The 19,417-nt window shown below is 37.3% G+C and overlaps 2 protein-coding genes across 4 annotated transcripts in view; one reads left to right on the top strand and one right to left on the bottom strand.

Moving 5' to 3' along the window:
• LOC132527896 (mucin-1-like) overlaps positions 1-4,013 on the bottom strand; it is a 39,768-nt gene extending 35,755 nt beyond the window's left edge. The window contains exon 1 of the mRNA XM_060163922.1: positions 3,948-4,013. Within this exon, the coding sequence (XP_060019905.1) occupies positions 3,948-4,013 (66 nt within the window). The remainder of the gene's footprint in view (positions 1-3,947) is intronic.
• FRMD6 (FERM domain containing 6) overlaps positions 1-19,417 on the top strand; it is a 79,777-nt gene that overhangs the window by 35,677 nt on the left and 24,683 nt on the right. For 2 of the 3 annotated variants that reach the window (XM_060142663.1, XM_060142657.1), the window contains exons 2-5: positions 8,755-8,999; positions 14,661-14,751; positions 17,828-17,931; positions 18,908-18,984. In XM_060142663.1, coding sequence (XP_059998646.1) covers positions 8,901-8,999; positions 14,661-14,751; positions 17,828-17,931; positions 18,908-18,984 — 371 coding nt within the window. In that variant the 5' untranslated portion in view covers positions 8,755-8,900. The remainder of the gene's footprint in view (positions 1-8,754; positions 9,000-14,660; positions 14,752-17,827; positions 17,932-18,907; positions 18,985-19,417) is intronic. The other variant, XM_060142669.1, reaches the window with a different exon arrangement.

The raw sequence follows: 19,417 nt of genomic DNA, 5'->3' as shown, positions 1-19,417 counted from the left end.
CAGAAAAAGCATTTTTTTGCAGCTACTGTAATTTATTATAAGTGGAAAACATAATAAAAGCATATTCAGCACAATTCTGTAAAAACACATAGTGGTCTTTAATAAGAGAGGATTATTCACCCATAAATTAGTATTCCAGATAAGATATTCTCTTGTTGCTGAAAATTACTGTTATGAATTAATTGCCCTGTATACTTTGTTTGCCTTGAATGAAGTTATGCATTATACCCATAAATCACTTGCTGTATGTAATGATCTTAGAGAATGATGGTATCTGACCAGCAACTCAACCACCTAAATTTTTCATCTACTCAGATTTTTTTCCTGCCTCTCAGGTCTTCTCTGCTAATGGTGAATATTCACCATAGAGAATATTCTCCTTTGTTTTAGAATCGAGAAAAACTTTAAAACTTAGGGCAATGTTTTTTTCAAGTAAATATTGATGTGGGTAGCCAGTGATAGTAGGCATTCAGTGAATTAATGAATGAATGTATCAAGCAGTATATCAGCTTGTTTGGATGGGCTGTATTTAAAAAGACTCATTCAGTTGCAAGTGGCAGAATTAGCTGAAGAGAACGAATAATTTATTCACTCACATATGGAAATTCCTAGGGGTAGTTTCTGGCTTCAGACACAGCTGGTTGTAGCAGCTCAAATGATGTAACGAGGATGCTTTCTGAGCTTCTCTTTCATCTGTGATGTCTTCCTTCTTCAGGAAAGTTCTTACCATGTAAAGATGATTGCCAGCAGCTCCAGGCTCATATCATTCTCACAAATAGCAATCCAAAGAGAGGAGCAGCCCTCTCCATTTGTATACTTTTTTATGGAGGAATTCTGGCCTTGAGTTATATGTTCTTCCTTTAGACCAAGCACTGTGACTGAAGATGACGTACCCAGTTTGGCTAGCCTTGAGTCACATCCCTACCCTTCCAGAGTAGAGTGTACACTGTGATTGATAGCTCCACTGGAAATATCTGGGATGGGAGAGGGACACTCCCCAGTGGAGAGATGGTACCAAGCAGATGAAAACAGATGTTTTTTTACATTCCATCCTTTAGTCAACAAGCACACACATTTGAACCTATACACTCATACATACTTTCTCTTTTTCAATACATAAAATTTCAGAGGAATTACCACCTTATATAATACAGCTGTCCCATTTACAACCAACAGTAGACTTAACTTCCCCACCCCAAATAGACATCCCAAAGTTTAGCCCTGATGCTGCCTCTGGCTCTAAGCTCTAGATCTCTAGGTGATACGTGTTTTTGTCAATCAGTTGTAGATCTTCTCATGAGCTGGCAACTCATGATGGTTATTTTAATGAGCATCCCCCCAACAACCTGATATCTAGTACTTTATGTCCATTGTCTCATTTAATCTGACCAATAATCCTAGTAGGCCAGTAGTACGTATTTTACAGATGAAGAGTCAGGCTCACAGATTAGGTTCCTTGCCCGAGTTCATACAGCTCTTATTGTAGAATCTAGGTAGGATTCAGGTTTGTCTGATTGGGGAGGTTAAGTCTGTCTTCTTAATCAGTATTCTGTCCATATTGTCTCTAAACGTCTGATGTTCAACCATATGGGAGGTGATCTTCAGCTTTTCAGTCCCTCCTTTATCTACTAGAACAATGGTTAGAGGTGGGAAAGAGACAGCAACAAAAGAGTCTGATGTTCTTTCCAGAGGGTTTGGCTCCAGATAGCTGATAGATGTCAGCTACTTGCTTTTTTAGATAAAACAGTAACTGCAAAAGAGTCCATAAAATGCACAATTTACTTACTCTTTTTTTTAAAAAAAAATTTATTTATTTTTTATTTTTGGCCGTGTTGGGTGTTAGTTGCTGCGTGTGGGCTTTCTCTAGTTGCGGCGAGTGGGGGGCCACTCTTTTGTTGCGGTGTGCAGGATTATCAGTGTCGTGGCTTCTCTTGTTACGGAGCACGGGCTCTAGGTGTACAGGATTCAGTAGTTGTGGCACGCAGGCTCAGTAGTTGTGGCTCACGGGCTCTAGAGTGCAAGCTCAGTAGTTGTGATGCACAGGCTTAGTTGCTCCGCGGCATGTGGGATTTTCCTGGGCCAGGGATCGAACCCGTGTCCCCTGCATTGGCAGGCGGATTTTTAACCCACTGTGCCACCAGGGAAGCCCTACTTACTCATAAAATTATATGAGGAAAATAATTCTGTGGATCCAAAATGACCCTTGTAAGCAAATGACTCGTACTTAAGAAAGAAAATATTCTCGTAATACAGAGAGCATACAGACAAATTGAAAATCAGGTATCATTTGTTTCCAGGTCAGTTTTTATATTTCTAGATACTGGGATCAAAATATAGGACTCGGGCTTCCCTGGTGGCACAGTGGTTGAGAGTCCACCTGCCGATGCAGGGGACACGGGTTCATGCCCCGGTCCGGGAAGATCACACATGCCGCGGAGCGGCTGGGTCCGTGAGCCGTGGCCGCTGAGCCTGCGTGTCCGGAGCCTGTGCTCCGCAACGGGAGAGGCCACAACAGTGAGAGGCCCGCGTACCGAAAAAAAAAAAAAATAATAATAATAGGACTCGCCAGCAACAAGTACCTGGTAATAATGAAAGTCTACTTACATGAGAAGCTTGGCAATATACTCCATTAAAAATTGAAGTTTCGGGCTTCCCTGGTGACGCAGTGGTTGAGAGTCCGCCTGCCGATGCAGGGGACACGGGTTCGTGCCCCGTTCCGGGAGGATCCCACGTGCTGCGGAGCGGCTGGGCCCGTGAGCCATGGCCACTGAGCCTGCGTGTCCGGAGCCTGTGCTCTGCAACGGGAGAGGCCGCAACAGTGAGAGGCCCGCGTACGACAAAAAAAATAAAAATAAAAAAAAAATTAAATTGAAGTTTCAAGAAGGCTAAACTTCAAAGTGGTTCTGAAGCTAGAGGCCATTAGACATTCAAGACGTTGAAAAATTTGACTTCAAGGTTCAATCCAGATTTCTGAGTTTGGAACTTAGTTGCTGACCTTTAGTTGGAAAATGTTTATTTGGTAAGAATTATACTACTACTTAAAAAATAGCTGGATGGTAAAAGTAGCCCATAGTGACTCAATAAGGAAACTTTCTCTCAACAATTGGTTCTCAACAATGGGTGATTTTGCTGGCAAGTTGACGTTTGGCAATGTCTGGTGATATTTTGTGTTGCCACAACTGGGGGGTGGGGGGATTCTCCCTACATTTAGTGAGTAGAGACTAGAGATGCTGCTGAACATCCTGTAATGCACAGGACAGCCCCTCACTACAATGAGTATTTGGCCCCATAATGTCAATAGTGCCAAGGTTAAGAAACCCTGTTGTATAATCTTCCTTGTCCAAAGACATGTGTGTAGTAAGCCATACAACCCACTTTTAATGAGCATGTACTATATGCCTGCCATTGGAGATTAAAAATACACACACACACTCTCACACACACATACACACATAGCTAGTGACCCTGCTCTAAGAAGATCTGAATAGAGGAGATAGACAAGAAGAATAACAACTACAAGTTACTGAGTCATCCATGAGGCAGAACTTTGACGGAGTATGAACTAGTCCAGGGTCAGCTCAGGTTCAAGAGAAGGAGAAACAGATCTCGCCTCTCCATGGGAAGCATGGCAAAGAGTTTTCAGTTTTCTTTGATATACCATAAGTATAACCATCAGCACTTGGCACATAGTAAGTAAATGTTAGCTATCATTATTGCTATTATTTTACCTTTTCTGAAGAGTAAGTGAGCTTTGGCATTTACTGTCCCTCTACTTGGAAAGCTCTTCCCTGGGATGGATGGATGAATGAAAGGAAATAAGGAAGGAAAGGAGGAAGGGAGGGAGGGAATAAATTACATCCCTCTCTTAGTTCTGGTATCTGCTAAAACATCAACTTGTCAGAGATGCTTCCCCGGGTTACTGTGTATGACATAGCAGTCCACACTACCACATTATCTTCATCAACTCTCTCACCTACTCTGGGTTTATTTTTCTTCATAGTACATGTCACCATCTACGCTATATTGTCTGTCTCCATTAGAGTGGAATATTTGTTTTGTTCATTGCTGTGTACTCAGCACTCACAACAACACGTGACACATAGTAGGTGTTTAATGCTTGTATGCTGAATGAATGAATAAGTGAACAACAGCAAGCCAACTAATTTTACCAAAGGCATTTTGGTATCACTTTTAGGATACCATTCATTAAAAGACCATGTCCTTTTTTTCCAAAATGATCTTAGCTACAGTATTCATATACCTAATGCTGTCATCTGTTATGTCTTTTCATAAGAAATGCCCATTGGAGTCTGTGTGCTCTTGGCAAGCAGGGACAACGTCATCATCTTAAGCACCTTGGCCCTGTTATATCCCTAACTAGATGGTGAATTCATGAGTATAGGGGCACATCTTCTATTGCTTTTGTGTTCTGCTTTTCACCAAGTAAATACTACAGTGCTGTGTGTATAACTTGAGTTTCATTAATGTGTAGTGATTAAATTAAAAGATAGGGCTGTCTGCAATCCAATTTTTCAAGATAATGTTTGCCTTAGTTTTGTTAGGTAATAGAGATACCTTATTGACTGTGTAAATATGCCTATTAGACTTGCTTGCATTATAGTAATTTTCTTATCAAATTAACCACCTGTTCACTTGTTTTAGGGCGACAGTCTCAGAATTGAGAATCCTCCTTTGCCTGCATTCAAAGTGAGACTATACATATTGTATGGGTAGGAAGTTTCTGGTGACCTAGGGTTTTTTTTAATAAACTTTTTAACTTTAGAATACGTTTAGATATACAGGAGTTACAAAGATAGCACAGAGTTCCTCTGTAGCCCACAGGTACCCACTTTCCCTGTTGTTAACCTCTTACATGAGTGTGGAACATTTGTAATGAACCAGCATTGATACATTATAATGAACTAAAGCCCATACTTTTATTCCAGGGTGACCCAGTTTTAAAGCCTACATCCAATAATTTCTAAAAAATGAAAATCAATATTGAATGTCCATACTAGGTGGTAGCTTCCTGATTCTTAAAAGAAATGAAGTAACTTTGTAACCAATGGGGCTTGTCAGAAAGTAAGGAATTTACAATAATGTGGGTTTAAAATTCAAGTGGGGAAATCTTATAGCTTAACATTTTATTTGTAAGTTGGGTGTTTGTAAAGATGGCAGGATGGGGTTTGATCAGTATCTAAGCTGTTTTGTTGTTGTCTGGGAAATATGGTACTATAACATGGTTTGTTCTTCATAAATAATCTATCCCAAGATGGTTGAACAGACAAGGGCTGCCCTGGAGTAGGAAATGTGCCCTCCTGGGACTGAGTTGGGATTTAGCTTAGGATACAGAATAAGTAGCCAATGGCTCAGAGGCTAAATTCTATGATTAAAATTAGTTTAAATTTAGTCGAATTCTTTCCCCCAGGACTCTCCAACTTAAGATTAAATCTTATACCAAAGCACATTAGAGATATGGGTATTTTGCTATTTCAGTGGAACCTTTTAATCAGCTTTAATGCAGGCCTGGGTAAAGTAAAATCTTAATACTATCTCTCTTTCAGGGCTTTTCTAGTTTGCTATCCTCAAAGCAGAAAAAGGAGCAATGAAGCAGCACCGCTTCTTAAAGACTCTGCTTTTATAAAATTTTCTTCAATAATCCTCTTCTAGTCTTTTTTTTTTAATACGGCACTATCTGAACCATAAACAAACTAGTAAATAAAAATCATATCCATGAAATTTTAAAATTATTTTAATGAGGCTCTGGAAACATCCCAAAAATCAGAAGATATTTTTCCCTAGTTTATTTTTTAAATTCTAGAAATTACGTCAGTAGAATTATCCCCCTTTAATTAGTTTAATTAGAAATGGAAAATTATATGAGTAACTCAATTTGAAGTATAGATTTGAATAATTATACTGAGATTAATATCATTTAAGGGTTTGAATTTAAACAAGTTACATTTAATCATAGCTTATAATTTCTTGAAAAGATTTTAATGTCAGAGAGGAGGCCTAAATTTTGGAATGTATCAATTCATAGGGAAAAATTTTGCCATGAAATATAATATTTGACAATGAAATTGTTTCAGAACTGTATTTCTCAGGTGGTATGCCTGAGAATATTATTCTACAGGACCTTAATAGATTTTTCTTGCGGGGAAATATTCTGTGCCCAAGTAAGTTTGAGAATTATTAAGTTAAATTTAAGAAGTTGCCCGTAGGACTTCTCAGAGCCTTCAGTGCTTTCTGAATTGCTAAGAGAGGTTATACAGGATATCCTGTTTCCTCACCTAGTTACATTTTTTAGGAGAACATTCTGAGTACACAAATTTGACCTGATTTAGGAATTCATACCTTTGAAAATGTTGAGGACTTTTTTTTTTAGTTATAGTGATGATGTGTGCTATATTTCACATAGTTGCTTATCCCTAATTCTGTACCTCAAGATATTTTCCCAGTATCTTCTATGAAGGTGTTATATCCACCCCTCTGCTCAGCAACTTCTTTCTTTTAGCTAAAGTGTTGTTTCCATATGTGACTGCATATCAGAAATACTTGGGGAGCTTTTTTAAAAGATTAAGATTCCTGGGCGCTGACCCTGGAGATTATGAGTCAGTAGCAATGTCACTGTGCTCAGGATTCTGTATTTATTACAAACACCTAGGTGATTCTGATGCAGCCGACAATGGTCCTCCAATTGGTGCGTTGGAACTGTTAAACTAAAAGTGTGCGTTCTGCAGATTGACGATTGGATTTGGAGTGCAGTTAGTTTGTGGTCATAGAACACGTTGGCTAACCATCCCATACTGGAGAGAACTATAGCACTGACCTCTGGTGACCCTGTAGGGTGATGTACTGGCTGCAACCTAATGTGAAACAATTGCTATTATGCTTTAAGAGAAGCAGAATACTCCTAAGGGGCTTTTGGTCACCTTCCTAATAAGGAAATACTTACTGTATATGTTTTTACTTAGTTTGAGTAGCTCCCTTGTGGATGGTATTTCATTCATACTTTAAAAAGAAATACTAGTTTATATTTACTCATGGTGCCATGTAAGATATATTCTGTCCCATCTTCCTGCTGATAACAGATGGAAATTGAACCTTAAGCAAATAAGACTCATGTATGCTTTGATTTATGTCAGCAGTGATAATAGCTCTTCTATTAAAACTGTATGGTTATACTTTCTGCCTGGAAATTCCTACATATCCTACAAATGTAGCTGGAAAGGAACAATATAAATAATTACTAATGGTTTGACAGACAAATAGTCTTAACATACCTTGGTTGAATAGTGTTATATTAGCAATAATATATGAAACACTAGACACATTCATTAAATATAGAAAATATCCACCATTGTTTTAAAATTATTCTTCAAGGTCTTGCCAATGCAATGAGACATGAAACAGAAATAAAAGTGTGATTATTGAAAATTGGAGATAAAGTCTTCATTACTTGCAAACAAAATTCTATACACTGAAAATCTGAGAGAAGTTAAAAAATAAAATGACATGGTTTAATAAACTGATTACATATGAGAGGTATCCAAAATCCATGGTATACAAATATAGTTTATACAGTCATGTTATTTCTATGTATTAACTGGTTGGTGAAATAACATATAGAAAAATTAAGTTTGCATTGTCAGGTTAGAGAATCAGAAGAGAGAGTAGCACCATAAAAACTCAGGAAGAAAAAAGTTGTAAAGAGGGCTTAACAACCTCAGTAAGTGTTGTACATAGAGAGATCAATCAAAATGAATCCTGTGGATTCTCTTGATGGTCTAGAGATCACTGGCTTCCTGTAGCAAAGCCATGCTGGTGAAGAGAAGGAAGTGGAAGCCAGACCTCAGTGGTTGAAGAAGGAATATAATGTAAGAGCCAGGACATTTATTTGAGTTTGATTGTAATGGAAGAAAAAAAGAAAGAGATTGATAATTTTGTTGTTGTTGCGATTTTGTCATTTTGTTTGTTTATTCCAGAACCCTTCATTTTCTCCCATGTGAGACTGGAAACTTCTCAAAGGCAGGCTTCTGCTTCTGTGAGCCCTGTAGTACACAGTACTGCCTTAAATGTAGAGGGTTTATGTTTAATTCATGACTGAATGAAAGTTTATTTTTTAATAGTTATTTTATTTATTTTCCTTATTTTTTTTTTTGGTTGCGTTGGGTCTTAGTTGCAGCGCATGGGATCTTCACTGAGACAGTTGGGGTCTTTCATTATGGTGCTCAGCCTTCTCTCTAGTTGTGTCCTGCGGGTTTTCTCTCTCTAGCTCTGGCATGCCGGCTCCAGGGTGCGTGGGCTCTGTAGTTGAGGCACGCCGGCTCCAGGGCGCTTGGGCTCTGTAGTTTGCAGTACGCGGGCTCTCTCATTGAGGTGTGTGAGCTCAGTAGTTGTGGCACTTAGTTGCCCTGCGGCATATGGGACCTTAGTTTCCTTAGTTTGGGACCTTGATTTCCTGACCAGGAATCGAACCTGCATCCCCTGCGTTGGAAGGCGGATTCTTTACCACTGGACCCCCAGGGAAGTCCCTGAAAGTTTTAAAACACTTGATAGCGGGCAAAGCACAGAGTACGTTTCTGTGCATTCTCATTGATTAAGCGAGGGAGCCCTCACTGTGAGACGTGCTGTACCTGTGCCAACGAGACCAGTCGTGCTGCTGCTCCTCTCCTCGTCTCTCTCCTCCTCTCTCTCCTCACCAACCTTACCGCCTTTATTCACAGCCTCCTTTTGGGCTTTTTTTTACAGCTATGAAACCCACGTAGTCGAACGTCGTGATGCTTCTTCTGTAGGGCGTGTGATGAGGAGCAGAGTTTGGCTCTGGAGTGCTCGGAACCAGAGGAATTGCCGAGGACTCGGAGCCCAGCCCTGATCACTAGAGAGCCCACAACACAATGAACAAATTGAACTTCCATAACAACAGAGTCATGCAAGACCGCCGGAGTGTGTGTATTTTCCTTCCCAACGATGAATCTCTGAACATCATCATAAATGTGAGTAGATCCCACTTTAGAAATGTCTAAATGATGATGTTCCCACCAGTGACCACATTCAAATTATGACTTGGCTAAGGATGAAATCATTACAGAATGAGACCATTAATAATGTGGGAGAATTGGGGTATTAAAGTGGTCTACACAGGTATAAACTTTGAATTATGGCTTAAGTTTAGCTGCTTTCAGCATTCTCTTGTCTGGTAAAAATAAGAGAATTTTGGTTATTATATTATAGAAACATGAACACTTTGCTATTTTTAAACCTTTATTGAAATACAATTTTTATGGATATCTGAGTTTGCTTTTTAAATAATTTTGAGTTGTCACCTACACACGTGAAATGGCAATACATAATTGCTAGCTTTTTAACACGCGCTTGATCATTGTTTTAATAGTAACCTGTAGCCTAAGTCTAGCCAATTTCAAGAATAGGCTGTGTATTTGAGTACTAAACTGTTGCTTATGGTTCATGAGTCAGAGTTAACTCTTTCAGTTAACCTGGACATTGAGGAATATGATACTTTTTTGTATTTTTTACTTTTAAAGTTGGCTTATAATTTACTTACAGTGAAGTATAGGAATCTTCAGTGAGCAGCTCAGTGAATTTTTACAAGTGTATACATCCATGTAACCATCATCCAGCTTGAGATATAGTAGATTTCTAGTACCCCAGAAAGATCTTTTGTGATCCCTCCTAGTCAGTAATCTCCACCCTAGGGTAATGACTATTCCCACCTCTATCACCATGGAGTAATTTTCTTGTTTCTGAACTTCATGCAGCTAAAATTATGTGATATGTTCACTTTTATATCTGGGTATATTTTATGTACTCAACATTTGGCCTGTGAAAGTCATCCATTCTATCACATGTGACAGTAATTCCGTTTTCATTATTGTATAATATTTCATTGTATGAATATGTCCAGTTTCTTTTCCAACTATTATTGATGGATATTGGGTTATTTTAAGTTTGGGGCTGTTACAAATGAAACTATTTGGAACATTTTATGTATATGCACATATGTATACATTTCTGAGCTTATACCCGACAGTGGATTGTGAATCATGAAGTACACATATGTTTAGCTTTGGTAGAGACTGCCGAACAGTTTTATGTAACCACAATCATGCCTAGCATTTTTCAACCCCTCTCCCTATTATCAACTTTCATATTCTTTCACTGATTGTATTCTGATGGAATTAAGGGAAAAATTGCCTTAGTGCAAGCCTTGAATTAGTTTTCTTTGCTATATGCAACTATATTTTTAACCCAATTGCTGTATAAAAGAATATTTCTAAATGTTATAATGAAGCTATATGACATTTAAATAGCTCCATTAAAAGTTTAAATAGGAAAAGGTTCTGCTTATTACCATAATTATTTTGGTTTTATTCTGTCAGTCACCACAGTTTCTTCACAGATTTACTAATGTAACCTTGTTTTTGCTCACAGGAATTGTCTGAGCATCAAACCTGCCTGTTGAATGAACTTTATCAATCCGTTAGGCAGAATTTCCTTTGATTAGCTACATTTCTACTCAGGGTACCTGAAATTGTTTTGGTTTTGTGAAGTGATAGGCTGTTATTTTTGGCAACATTATCATTCTTTGTCAGTATGGGCACTGTCAGAATATATCAAAATGTAATTTACATGTATACATGAATATGCTATTTGAGTTCTTTTATACAGTTATATAAAAAGATCAATTAAAATTTTTAAATATACATAAATACAAGCATAAGCACTTAAGAAACTTCTCTCCATTCCACTTCTTCGGTCTTTTCATCTGGTGGAATGTGTATACATGTGTTTATGTGTGTGTATGCTCATATACAGGATATGGGGCAAAACCTTACTGATCTCAGGTAAGTTAGAAGGAAGACTAATCTGACTTCATGAGGAATACTAGGAGCTGACTATAATTTTCTAAGAAATTAATTTGTACTAAAATCTTAGCTGAGGAAGATAATTACAGAGAACAGACTGACAGATAGCCAGTCCATTCGTTCCTGTAGATCAGTGATTTTACAACTTGATGTCCATCAGAATTACCTGGAGAGCTTGTTAAATACCCAAACTATTGGACTCCACTCCTTGGAGATGCTGATTTAGTAAGTCTAGGGTAGGATGGGGGATGTAGGTGGAAATCTGTACTTCACAATTTACTCTGCAACCTTGGGCAAGTTAGTTTTTTGGCTTCGGTTTCCTCTTCTATAAAGTGGAGATAATCTTACTCTCCTCACAGGGACATTGTGAGGATATAAAGACATAACATGAATAAATGCTTATTACAGTGCGTGGTACCTGGGAATTGCTCAGTGAATGAGCACTTAATAGAGTAGCACTTGTTTTCATTTCTTTGAGCTGTGGTCTCACTGTTAATGAAACTCAGCTGTGGAGTCTGACTCCCACGTAGACCTGTTCTTATTCCAGGGTCCATAGACGGCCCTGCCATGTCCCGACTCCTCATTAGCAAGCAAGCTGTTGGACCAAAGGACGGGGAGGAGGAACTGGGTTAAGTAGTATGGAGTTCCCTCCTCGCTAGAAAGCCAACTCAGGGCTGCCAAAGGCCTGTCGTGTTCTACAAAGTGTTATTTTTGTCTTTGGAAAATAGCAGCTGATATTTGTAGAGTTGTGGTAGAACAAATTAACTGTAACAAAACTATTTCATTAATGGTCTCATTTTTTAAATCATTTCTAAACTTTTTTTTAAACAAAGTTTGTTCCCTGACAAATGTAGTTGATAGAATGTTGCCTTTCTGCATGTGGGGTAAATTTAATGTTTTGGTCATTTTTAATTCTCCATGAGTTGAACTAATAGGGACTGTTCTAAATGATTTTAATCATCAGGTAATAAATATGGGAACTTGGAAATTTTTGGAAATCAAATGATGGTAAATGTAGGAGCCACAAAATTTTTGAGTGATATAAATTATGGGTAAGAGGTTACACCTCTTCACTGAGAAGAGAGTGAACAGTTCTTTTTCTGGAGCGTATTTTAAACATTCTTGCTCAATATCAAACCATTGACATTGAGAATCAAATGCTGTTTTTATTAGAAAGTTCCCTATAGAGTATATTTTTAGATAATGCTTTCATTCTTATTCTTAATACCTCATACTCTATGGCACTTTTTAATGTTCCCATTGCTCCTGAAGATTAAAGAACTTGAAAAATTTCACAGTCAGCTAAAATGTAGCCTTAAAGACTCATAATATGCAAATGCAAAAAACTCAAGCTTGTTTTCACAGCAGGTAAGACTTCAGAGCCACAACCTTACTTAATTACAGTTTTTAAACAAGAACATTGTTATTTCCTTAATAGTTGTTAAAGAGCTTTATCAGTTAGGCTCCAAATACTTGATTTAAACTAGCGGAACAATAATAATTATATAAGGTGTGGGGGGGAAATGCACAGCATTATTTGAACAGCAGTTACACAAAGTTACAACATAGTTCATTTTGCATACACCATGTGGTTTGGAATTTTTCTTTTAACGTTTTATCACGTTTTACCCAGAGTGCTTTGTATATGACATTTTATTTTATTTTTTTATTATATTTTTAAAGTTTATTTATTTTTGGCTGTGTTGGGTCTTCGTTACTGTGTGCGGGCTTTTTCTAGTTCGAGCGGGGGCTATTCTTCATTGTGGTGAGCGGGCTTCTCATTGCGGTGGCTTCTCTTGTTGTGGAGCACGGGCTCTAGGCACGCAGGCTTCAGTAGTTGTGGCACGTGGGCTCAGTAGTTGTGGCTCACGGCCTCTAGAGCGCAGGCTCAGTAGTTGTGGCACACGGGCTTAGTTGCTCTGCGGCATGTGGGATCTTCCCAGACCAGGGCTCAAACCCATGTCCTCTGCATTGGCAGGCGGATTCTTAACCACTGCGCCACCAGGGAAGTCCCATGACATTTTAAAATACAGTCAAATCTAAAGATTAAAGAAGTCCTAGACTATATGACATCTGAAGTCTCAAATTTGTAGTATCTAATTCAATTTTATTTAACATTAGACACTTTTTCCATTACTTTATCATTTTCTTTATTTAAGCTTATTTGTAAAGTGGAATCACAGTAATATAGAACTCAAATCCAAAGTCTTTTTAGTGAACGAAGATGATACTGATTTCCTATTGGCAAATGTATTCCCCCAGTGGTGTTGGTGGATGTGTATTGATACATTTTCCCTAAATTCTTACGTGGCACATTACTAAATGATCTGCTCAGTGGGTCAGAGAGTCGTCTGTAGTCATGGAACAGAAGGAAGGTGAGGAGCCCACAGGAAAATCAGATCCCTAGCTTTTGTTCATCAGACATTTACTGAGTGCCTGCTGTATATCCTGAATGTAAAATAAGACACTGTCCCAGCTTCACTGAGTTCCTGTAACTTCTAAAACAGCCTAAGTGGTACTCTCTGGCCTTACATAAATACTTTTTGCACTTTCTAGTGGATAAGGTGCTTCAGATTATTTGCCATTTAACAGTGAATGTGGAAAAGAGCTGTAAACCTATTTTTCTTACTCCAGTTGACATTGTCACCATTTTGAATTGTTTGGCTTTCAATTGTCAAGAGATCTCAACATGTTTTTATTTTCTGAGTCTGAGTTACATATTAAGGTATGATAAGAAGTCATTAATTCAGAGTTAACTAATTTAGAATTTGTAATCATTAAAACTGTAACTGTCATCATTGTTGAAGAAAGAAGTTGCAAGTTAATATTACAAATACGAGGGGAAATGCCACACAATATATGTACCTACACTGATAAACTGTCATGTTGCACATATTTTATTAATATACATATACAAAAATATTGTAATACAAAATGAGCAAAGGTGTGAGTTGCTGCCTCTGCCACTACTAGTTACATGACTGCAAGCTGCCTGGCTTTTCTTTTCTACTTCTATCAGATGAAGAAATTGAGCCACGTGGTCTCTTAGTGTCAATCCCAATACTAATAAGCTTTAGTGGTTCTGAATTCAACAAGGCAGACTCATTAGAATTATTGTCTCCCAAAACACTTCATTAAACATTTGAAAAGTCATTAGAACTGCTTCTTTTAAAGACTGTTATCGTTCAACATGTGACTTTTCAGAATAACTTAACCCCAGAGTTCCAAATTAATATGGTTTTATTATGTTTGAATTATACTAGGACTCAGAAAAAGAACCTGGTTTAGGTACTTACAAGATGTGTCAATTATTAAAGTAAATAAAAGCTAGGTATTCACTCATTGTGCAGTATGTGAGCATTTTGTTTAGACCATCAAGAGGAAAACTTTCTTTGTAAAGATACTTGCCAAATTAATAATTTTGATAATCTGATTAGGCTATTTGGGGTTCCTTCTGAAATACATATTTATCATGCACCACAGCTGTAGAGTAAGGCCTTATCCATGTATCCTAAGATTTATGAGTCTTGTACAAGATTGCAGTGGTACTTTATTACCAGGTTGTAGAAATTTGAATTGTGATCATTATTATTGAAACACAGCTGCAGATTAAAGTGATTTCCATAAACCAACTGTCGTTTTGCTAGTGTCAGCTTGTCCCTTCAAAGCATGTATTTAGGATGCATTACGTTGCCTGATTGTGGCTCACTGTCTGGACTTCGCTGAATTGTTATCTTAAATGTGTGTTTGTTTTTGTCTTTTTTCCTATAGGTTAAAATTCTGTGTCACCAGTTGCTGGTCCAGGTGTGTGACCTACTCAGGCTAAAGGACTGTCACCTCTTTGGACTCAGTGTTATACAAAGTAAGTCTCAATCCCATCTCTGATGGAGTTAGCCAACTGTCCCTGAGGAAATGACATTTTATAGCTGTAACTTAAATTGAGCATATTGTTATGTAATTATGATTGTCAAAATACCCATAAACTGATCATGATTTTTAATCTAGTACTCATATTTTAATATGAGTACTGTTCTGTATTTCTTACAAGTTTAGAATTTTAGGTCATGAATTTATTATGGTTTGAACTTAAAAATTTGTTCCTCTTTAGGAGTCTGGGTTTTATGTGTTTGCTCTTTTATGTTTTAATGAACTAAGATTGATTTTTGTTTCTTTGATTCTTTGTTTCTTTGATTTTTGTTTCTTTGCTCTTTTATGTTTAATGAACTAAGATTGATTTTTGTTTCTTTGCACTTATAAATGAATTATAAGTTCTAGAAGTTAAACTGTACATCATTTCCTGGCGCTAGTAGGAAATTGGATGTTTTTGTAATTTAATTTGTTTTATAATTTTTAACATTAAAAGACATTTAGACATAATAAAACTGACTTTCCTCTATTCAGCTTCTCTTGCTGTTGAATATATAGTATAACAAAGTGATCTATTAATTTACTCTTATTTTCTGTTTTTCCTTCCTTGCCCCTTCTCTTTTTTCCAGTCAGAACACATGACTTAGAGAAATGGGATCAGTTTCTTCTGTATACTTTATGTGGAGAAGATTTTCAAGCAAAGGGCTCCATATAAGCTTTCTCTGCCAGTAACACCATAGTTAGAGTTAAGTTCCCAGGGTTTAAGTGCAGCCATTCCTTAAAGCGTTCTTCTTTCAAATCATATTTTAAGATTTCTCTAAGTTAGTCTTCTAGATGCCAAAAACCTTTCAAATCTTTGCTCAGTTTTCCAAGGAGACCTTTTTTTGTGAAATTTATCTATATTTTATATTTGGATATGAATTATTTTATGCTATTGGAATTGGTTTCAATTTAAAGGCTGATGATATCTTGAGAATCTGGTTAGTACCATAAAGTGCTTAGGTTTGCTGTGTTGGAAAGTATATCATGATCAACTGATCAACAAGTTCAGCTCCAAAATGTGAGTGAGCAGTTTTCAGTCGTCTAAAAAGACAGCTCTGGAGAGGCCAGAGAGCATGGAGCAGGAAGTGAGGAACCAGCCATTTGCTCTTCAGCTTCTTCCTGTGGTAGTGAAAGCAGTAAAAACACAGATGCTCAGCTCTATCCTTGTATTAGTACACACCTCAGTCATTCTTTCAAGGAAGGGTCTGGGGGTATAAGATGCCCTACAGATTCTAAGTAACCTTACTTTTATTTTGTACTCAGAGTTAATTCTTACTACAGCTACAGCCAGACTGTTGATCTTTGTTGTTGAACAAGTCAATCTCATAAAACCAGTTTACAGCTTCCTTAGGTTTCAGAATAAGAGTTTTTCAGATGTCCTTTTTGGTATATGTGCTGCTGAAGCGAGCACTCAGATGTCCTTTTTAAAAGAGAGATTGCAGGATGGCAAAAAAACATTGGAACAGGAATCAGATGACCTGGTTCTGATTTTGGTTCTACCACTAGCTAGCCATGTGGCTTTAGACATATCCCTTGCCTTCTCTCCATTTCAGCTTTCTCTCAGGTCTAATGGAAATCACTGTTCCACCTGTTTTCAGGATTGATGTGTGCTTGAGAATTCCTGAAGTACAAAGCTCTGGTCAAACTGTCAGATGGTAGAGACGCAGTGATAGTTTAAAAAAATATGTATGTGCCATTATGGTGAACGGTCTGTTCTATTCATTATGTTGCTTCTTCAGACAGGAACTCAAGCCAAACACAAATCAGATTCAACAGTAAGGTTGTCTGATCTTGTCCATTTCATGTTTAATTGGTAACATAAGAGAGATGGGAGATGGTTTTAGTTGACGTGATAAGTGGATTTTAGTAGCGTCCTCTTGGTTTGGGGACCTCTTCCTTACCCGTTTTGTCCAAACTGGTTGACTTAATACGCCATTCATAGACAAAAAGTAGCTTTACCCTTCCTGTTCTCTTGTGATGCTTTTCCAGTCAAACTCCAACATTCAGTCATGAGTGACAGCGTGGTCAAGTGTGTTATCCTTGAAGCAGTCAAAGAGACACACTTCTCTTCCAGAATGAGTACATTTGTACCAGGGCTTTCCAAGAGCATGCCCCCATAGTGATGGTTAGAGGAAAAAGAAGGAGTTTTTTTTAAAAAGATTGAAAACTGTACAAGATAGGAAGGCTTTTCATATGAAATATCTCTCTCTTTAAAAGAGTCCATTTGGGAAATCAGAAAATTTTTACATTTTTTACCAGCTTGTTTTCACGTTTAGATCATTTTTATATGGGTTTTTTAGCAGTCTTATTTTCTGTTCATCTTAAGAACATCATTCCCTTGAAGAAATATTTTGGCATTCATTCTTGTTTTGCATAAGATTCTTCTCCTCTTCCCACAAGGTCAATCCCAAAGGCAGTGCGAGTAATGCTTTATCATTTCTTCATGCTGTTTTATGTGGAGGAGACAGAGAAGAAATAGTCTAAAAGACTTCTCTTCACAAAGCACATGGGTCTTAAAGACCATTCTTCACAAAACACATGGGTCAGGCTCCTCACTTGGAAATGGGTTGGTTCTCATCAGTGTTTTCTAATTTCTTACGTAACAATTAAGGCGGTGTTTCTGCCCTGTTTCATTACTTTGCACTTATGAGATGAGTCCTCTGTGAGCCAAACAAGAGCATGTTTTTCTAAAACCGAGTAACACCCACAGTGTTGGAAGTTAAACTGTAAGTTATAACGACCCCAGAAACTAAGTAAAAGTAAGAGTTGGAATCTAATACTTCTTCTAAATGTTAACATATTTTTAACGAGACATGTTCTGTATTGCAAAAGCAAAATAATTCATAAAGCTTGTCGTTAATGTCTATCCCACAGAACCTTTTATCTTTTAATATCCTGTTGAGTTTTCTTGGTAATATGTGAATTCAGAGTACATTCACAAATCTGGAGGCTTTTTTGAAAAACCCATTTCTTTTCTTTTGAAAAAATCTATCCTTTATCACCTTGTCTCCTTTTTTTTTAATGTGCAGATAATGAACATGTGTATATGGAGTTGTCACAAAAGCTTTATAAGTATTGTCCAAAAGAATGGAAGAAAGAGGCCAGCAAGGTACGACAATACGAAGTCACTTGGGTGAGATTACATTTATGAGCAAAATTCTTTTGATTTTTTAAAAGGTTTATTTTAATTATTATACATTAGAAAAATATCTTAACACTTTATACAGTAAATATTGGGAAAGCGAAATGAATTATAAGTTCTAAAATATCACATTAGTGAAGTATTAATAGCTTATAGCATGTAGCAATAGATTTTGAATATCTGCTAAAATAATATTGGATACTAACCTTTTAGTAATCTTGGGATAATATTTTGAAATGAAAAGCATGGAAAAAGTATTTGTTCCTGTTCTTTGGCCACGTTAGTTGTCAAAACTGATGGTCTAGAAATTATTAGTCATTTTAAAATCCAATTTTACTATCCTTACATTTGATATTTTGTTACTTTATTGAACCAGTGCCTTCCATTTGCATAGGGGAGCATTCACTGGGAATTTACCTAGTGTTTTCAAGATCACCCCCTCGCAAATCAGTAATAATCCCCAGTGTCTAATCCTCAATCCTCCAATTTGTATTTAAGAATTCTTGGAGTAAACTGGAAGGCTACTTCAAAGCCAACTACAAAGTAAGGAACGTGAAGGTCTAAATAAACAAACAGCATGTTAGCATTTGGTATGTGGAATGTCAGACGAACAGAACATTGTAATGAGGAGCAAATGGTCACCACAGGGGACAGAGCTGAGAGAGGAGCTGGATCTCAGCTAGAAATTTCCACTGGCATTTATTTTTATCTTCCCGTATGTTGTCATTGGCATTACAGTGAATGAGTATCAGATATAGTTATAAAACTTCCCGTTTTCACATAAACTTGGTATCCATCTAGGACAACTGAGACAACTGTCTACCCGCTGCAAGCCCCTACTCATTAGAAGTAGATCAAACCTTTTAGTGTTTAAAAAGTTACTTGTAAATAATGGTATTTGTTGTTTTTGAAACCCACTTTTGAAGTAACTAAAAACAGCCTGATTTTTACGCATGTCTTTGTTTAGGGTATTGACCAGTTTGGACCCCCTATGATCATCCACTTCCGTGTGCAGTACTATGTGGAAAATGGCCGATTGATCAGGTATGAGGACAGGGAGAAATTCCGAACCGTTATTTTTCTACAGTACTCATCCTCTAACATATCAGATAAAGTACTTGTGTTTATTGTTTGTCTCCACCTGCTAGAATATAAAAGAGCAGGGATTAAAAAAAAATTTTTTTTTACGCACCATGTATCTTCAGTCCCTAAAACAGAGGTACAGTAGACACTCAATAAACATTTGTTGAATGAATGAGTGATAATGTTAGACTATCAGTGAAAATGTTAACAATCTCATCAGCTCACATTTTCTCTACTCCACATTTTCAATAACAAATCAGTCACCAAAAAGATAAGAAAGAACTAGTACTCGTGTAAAGTGGAAAGTTGGTTAATGGATTATATTCTTTTCTGGTGGTGGTGTGAGGAGTGGAACAGCAGCAGGAACTCGTTCCTATAAAAATGCATGGGTGTT

Source organism: Lagenorhynchus albirostris, chromosome 1 (genome assembly GCF_949774975.1).
Source record: "Lagenorhynchus albirostris chromosome 1, mLagAlb1.1, whole genome shotgun sequence".
NCBI classification, from domain to species: Eukaryota; Metazoa; Chordata; class Mammalia; order Artiodactyla; family Delphinidae; genus Lagenorhynchus; species Lagenorhynchus albirostris.
This window is presented reverse-complemented; position numbering and strand designations above follow the sequence as displayed.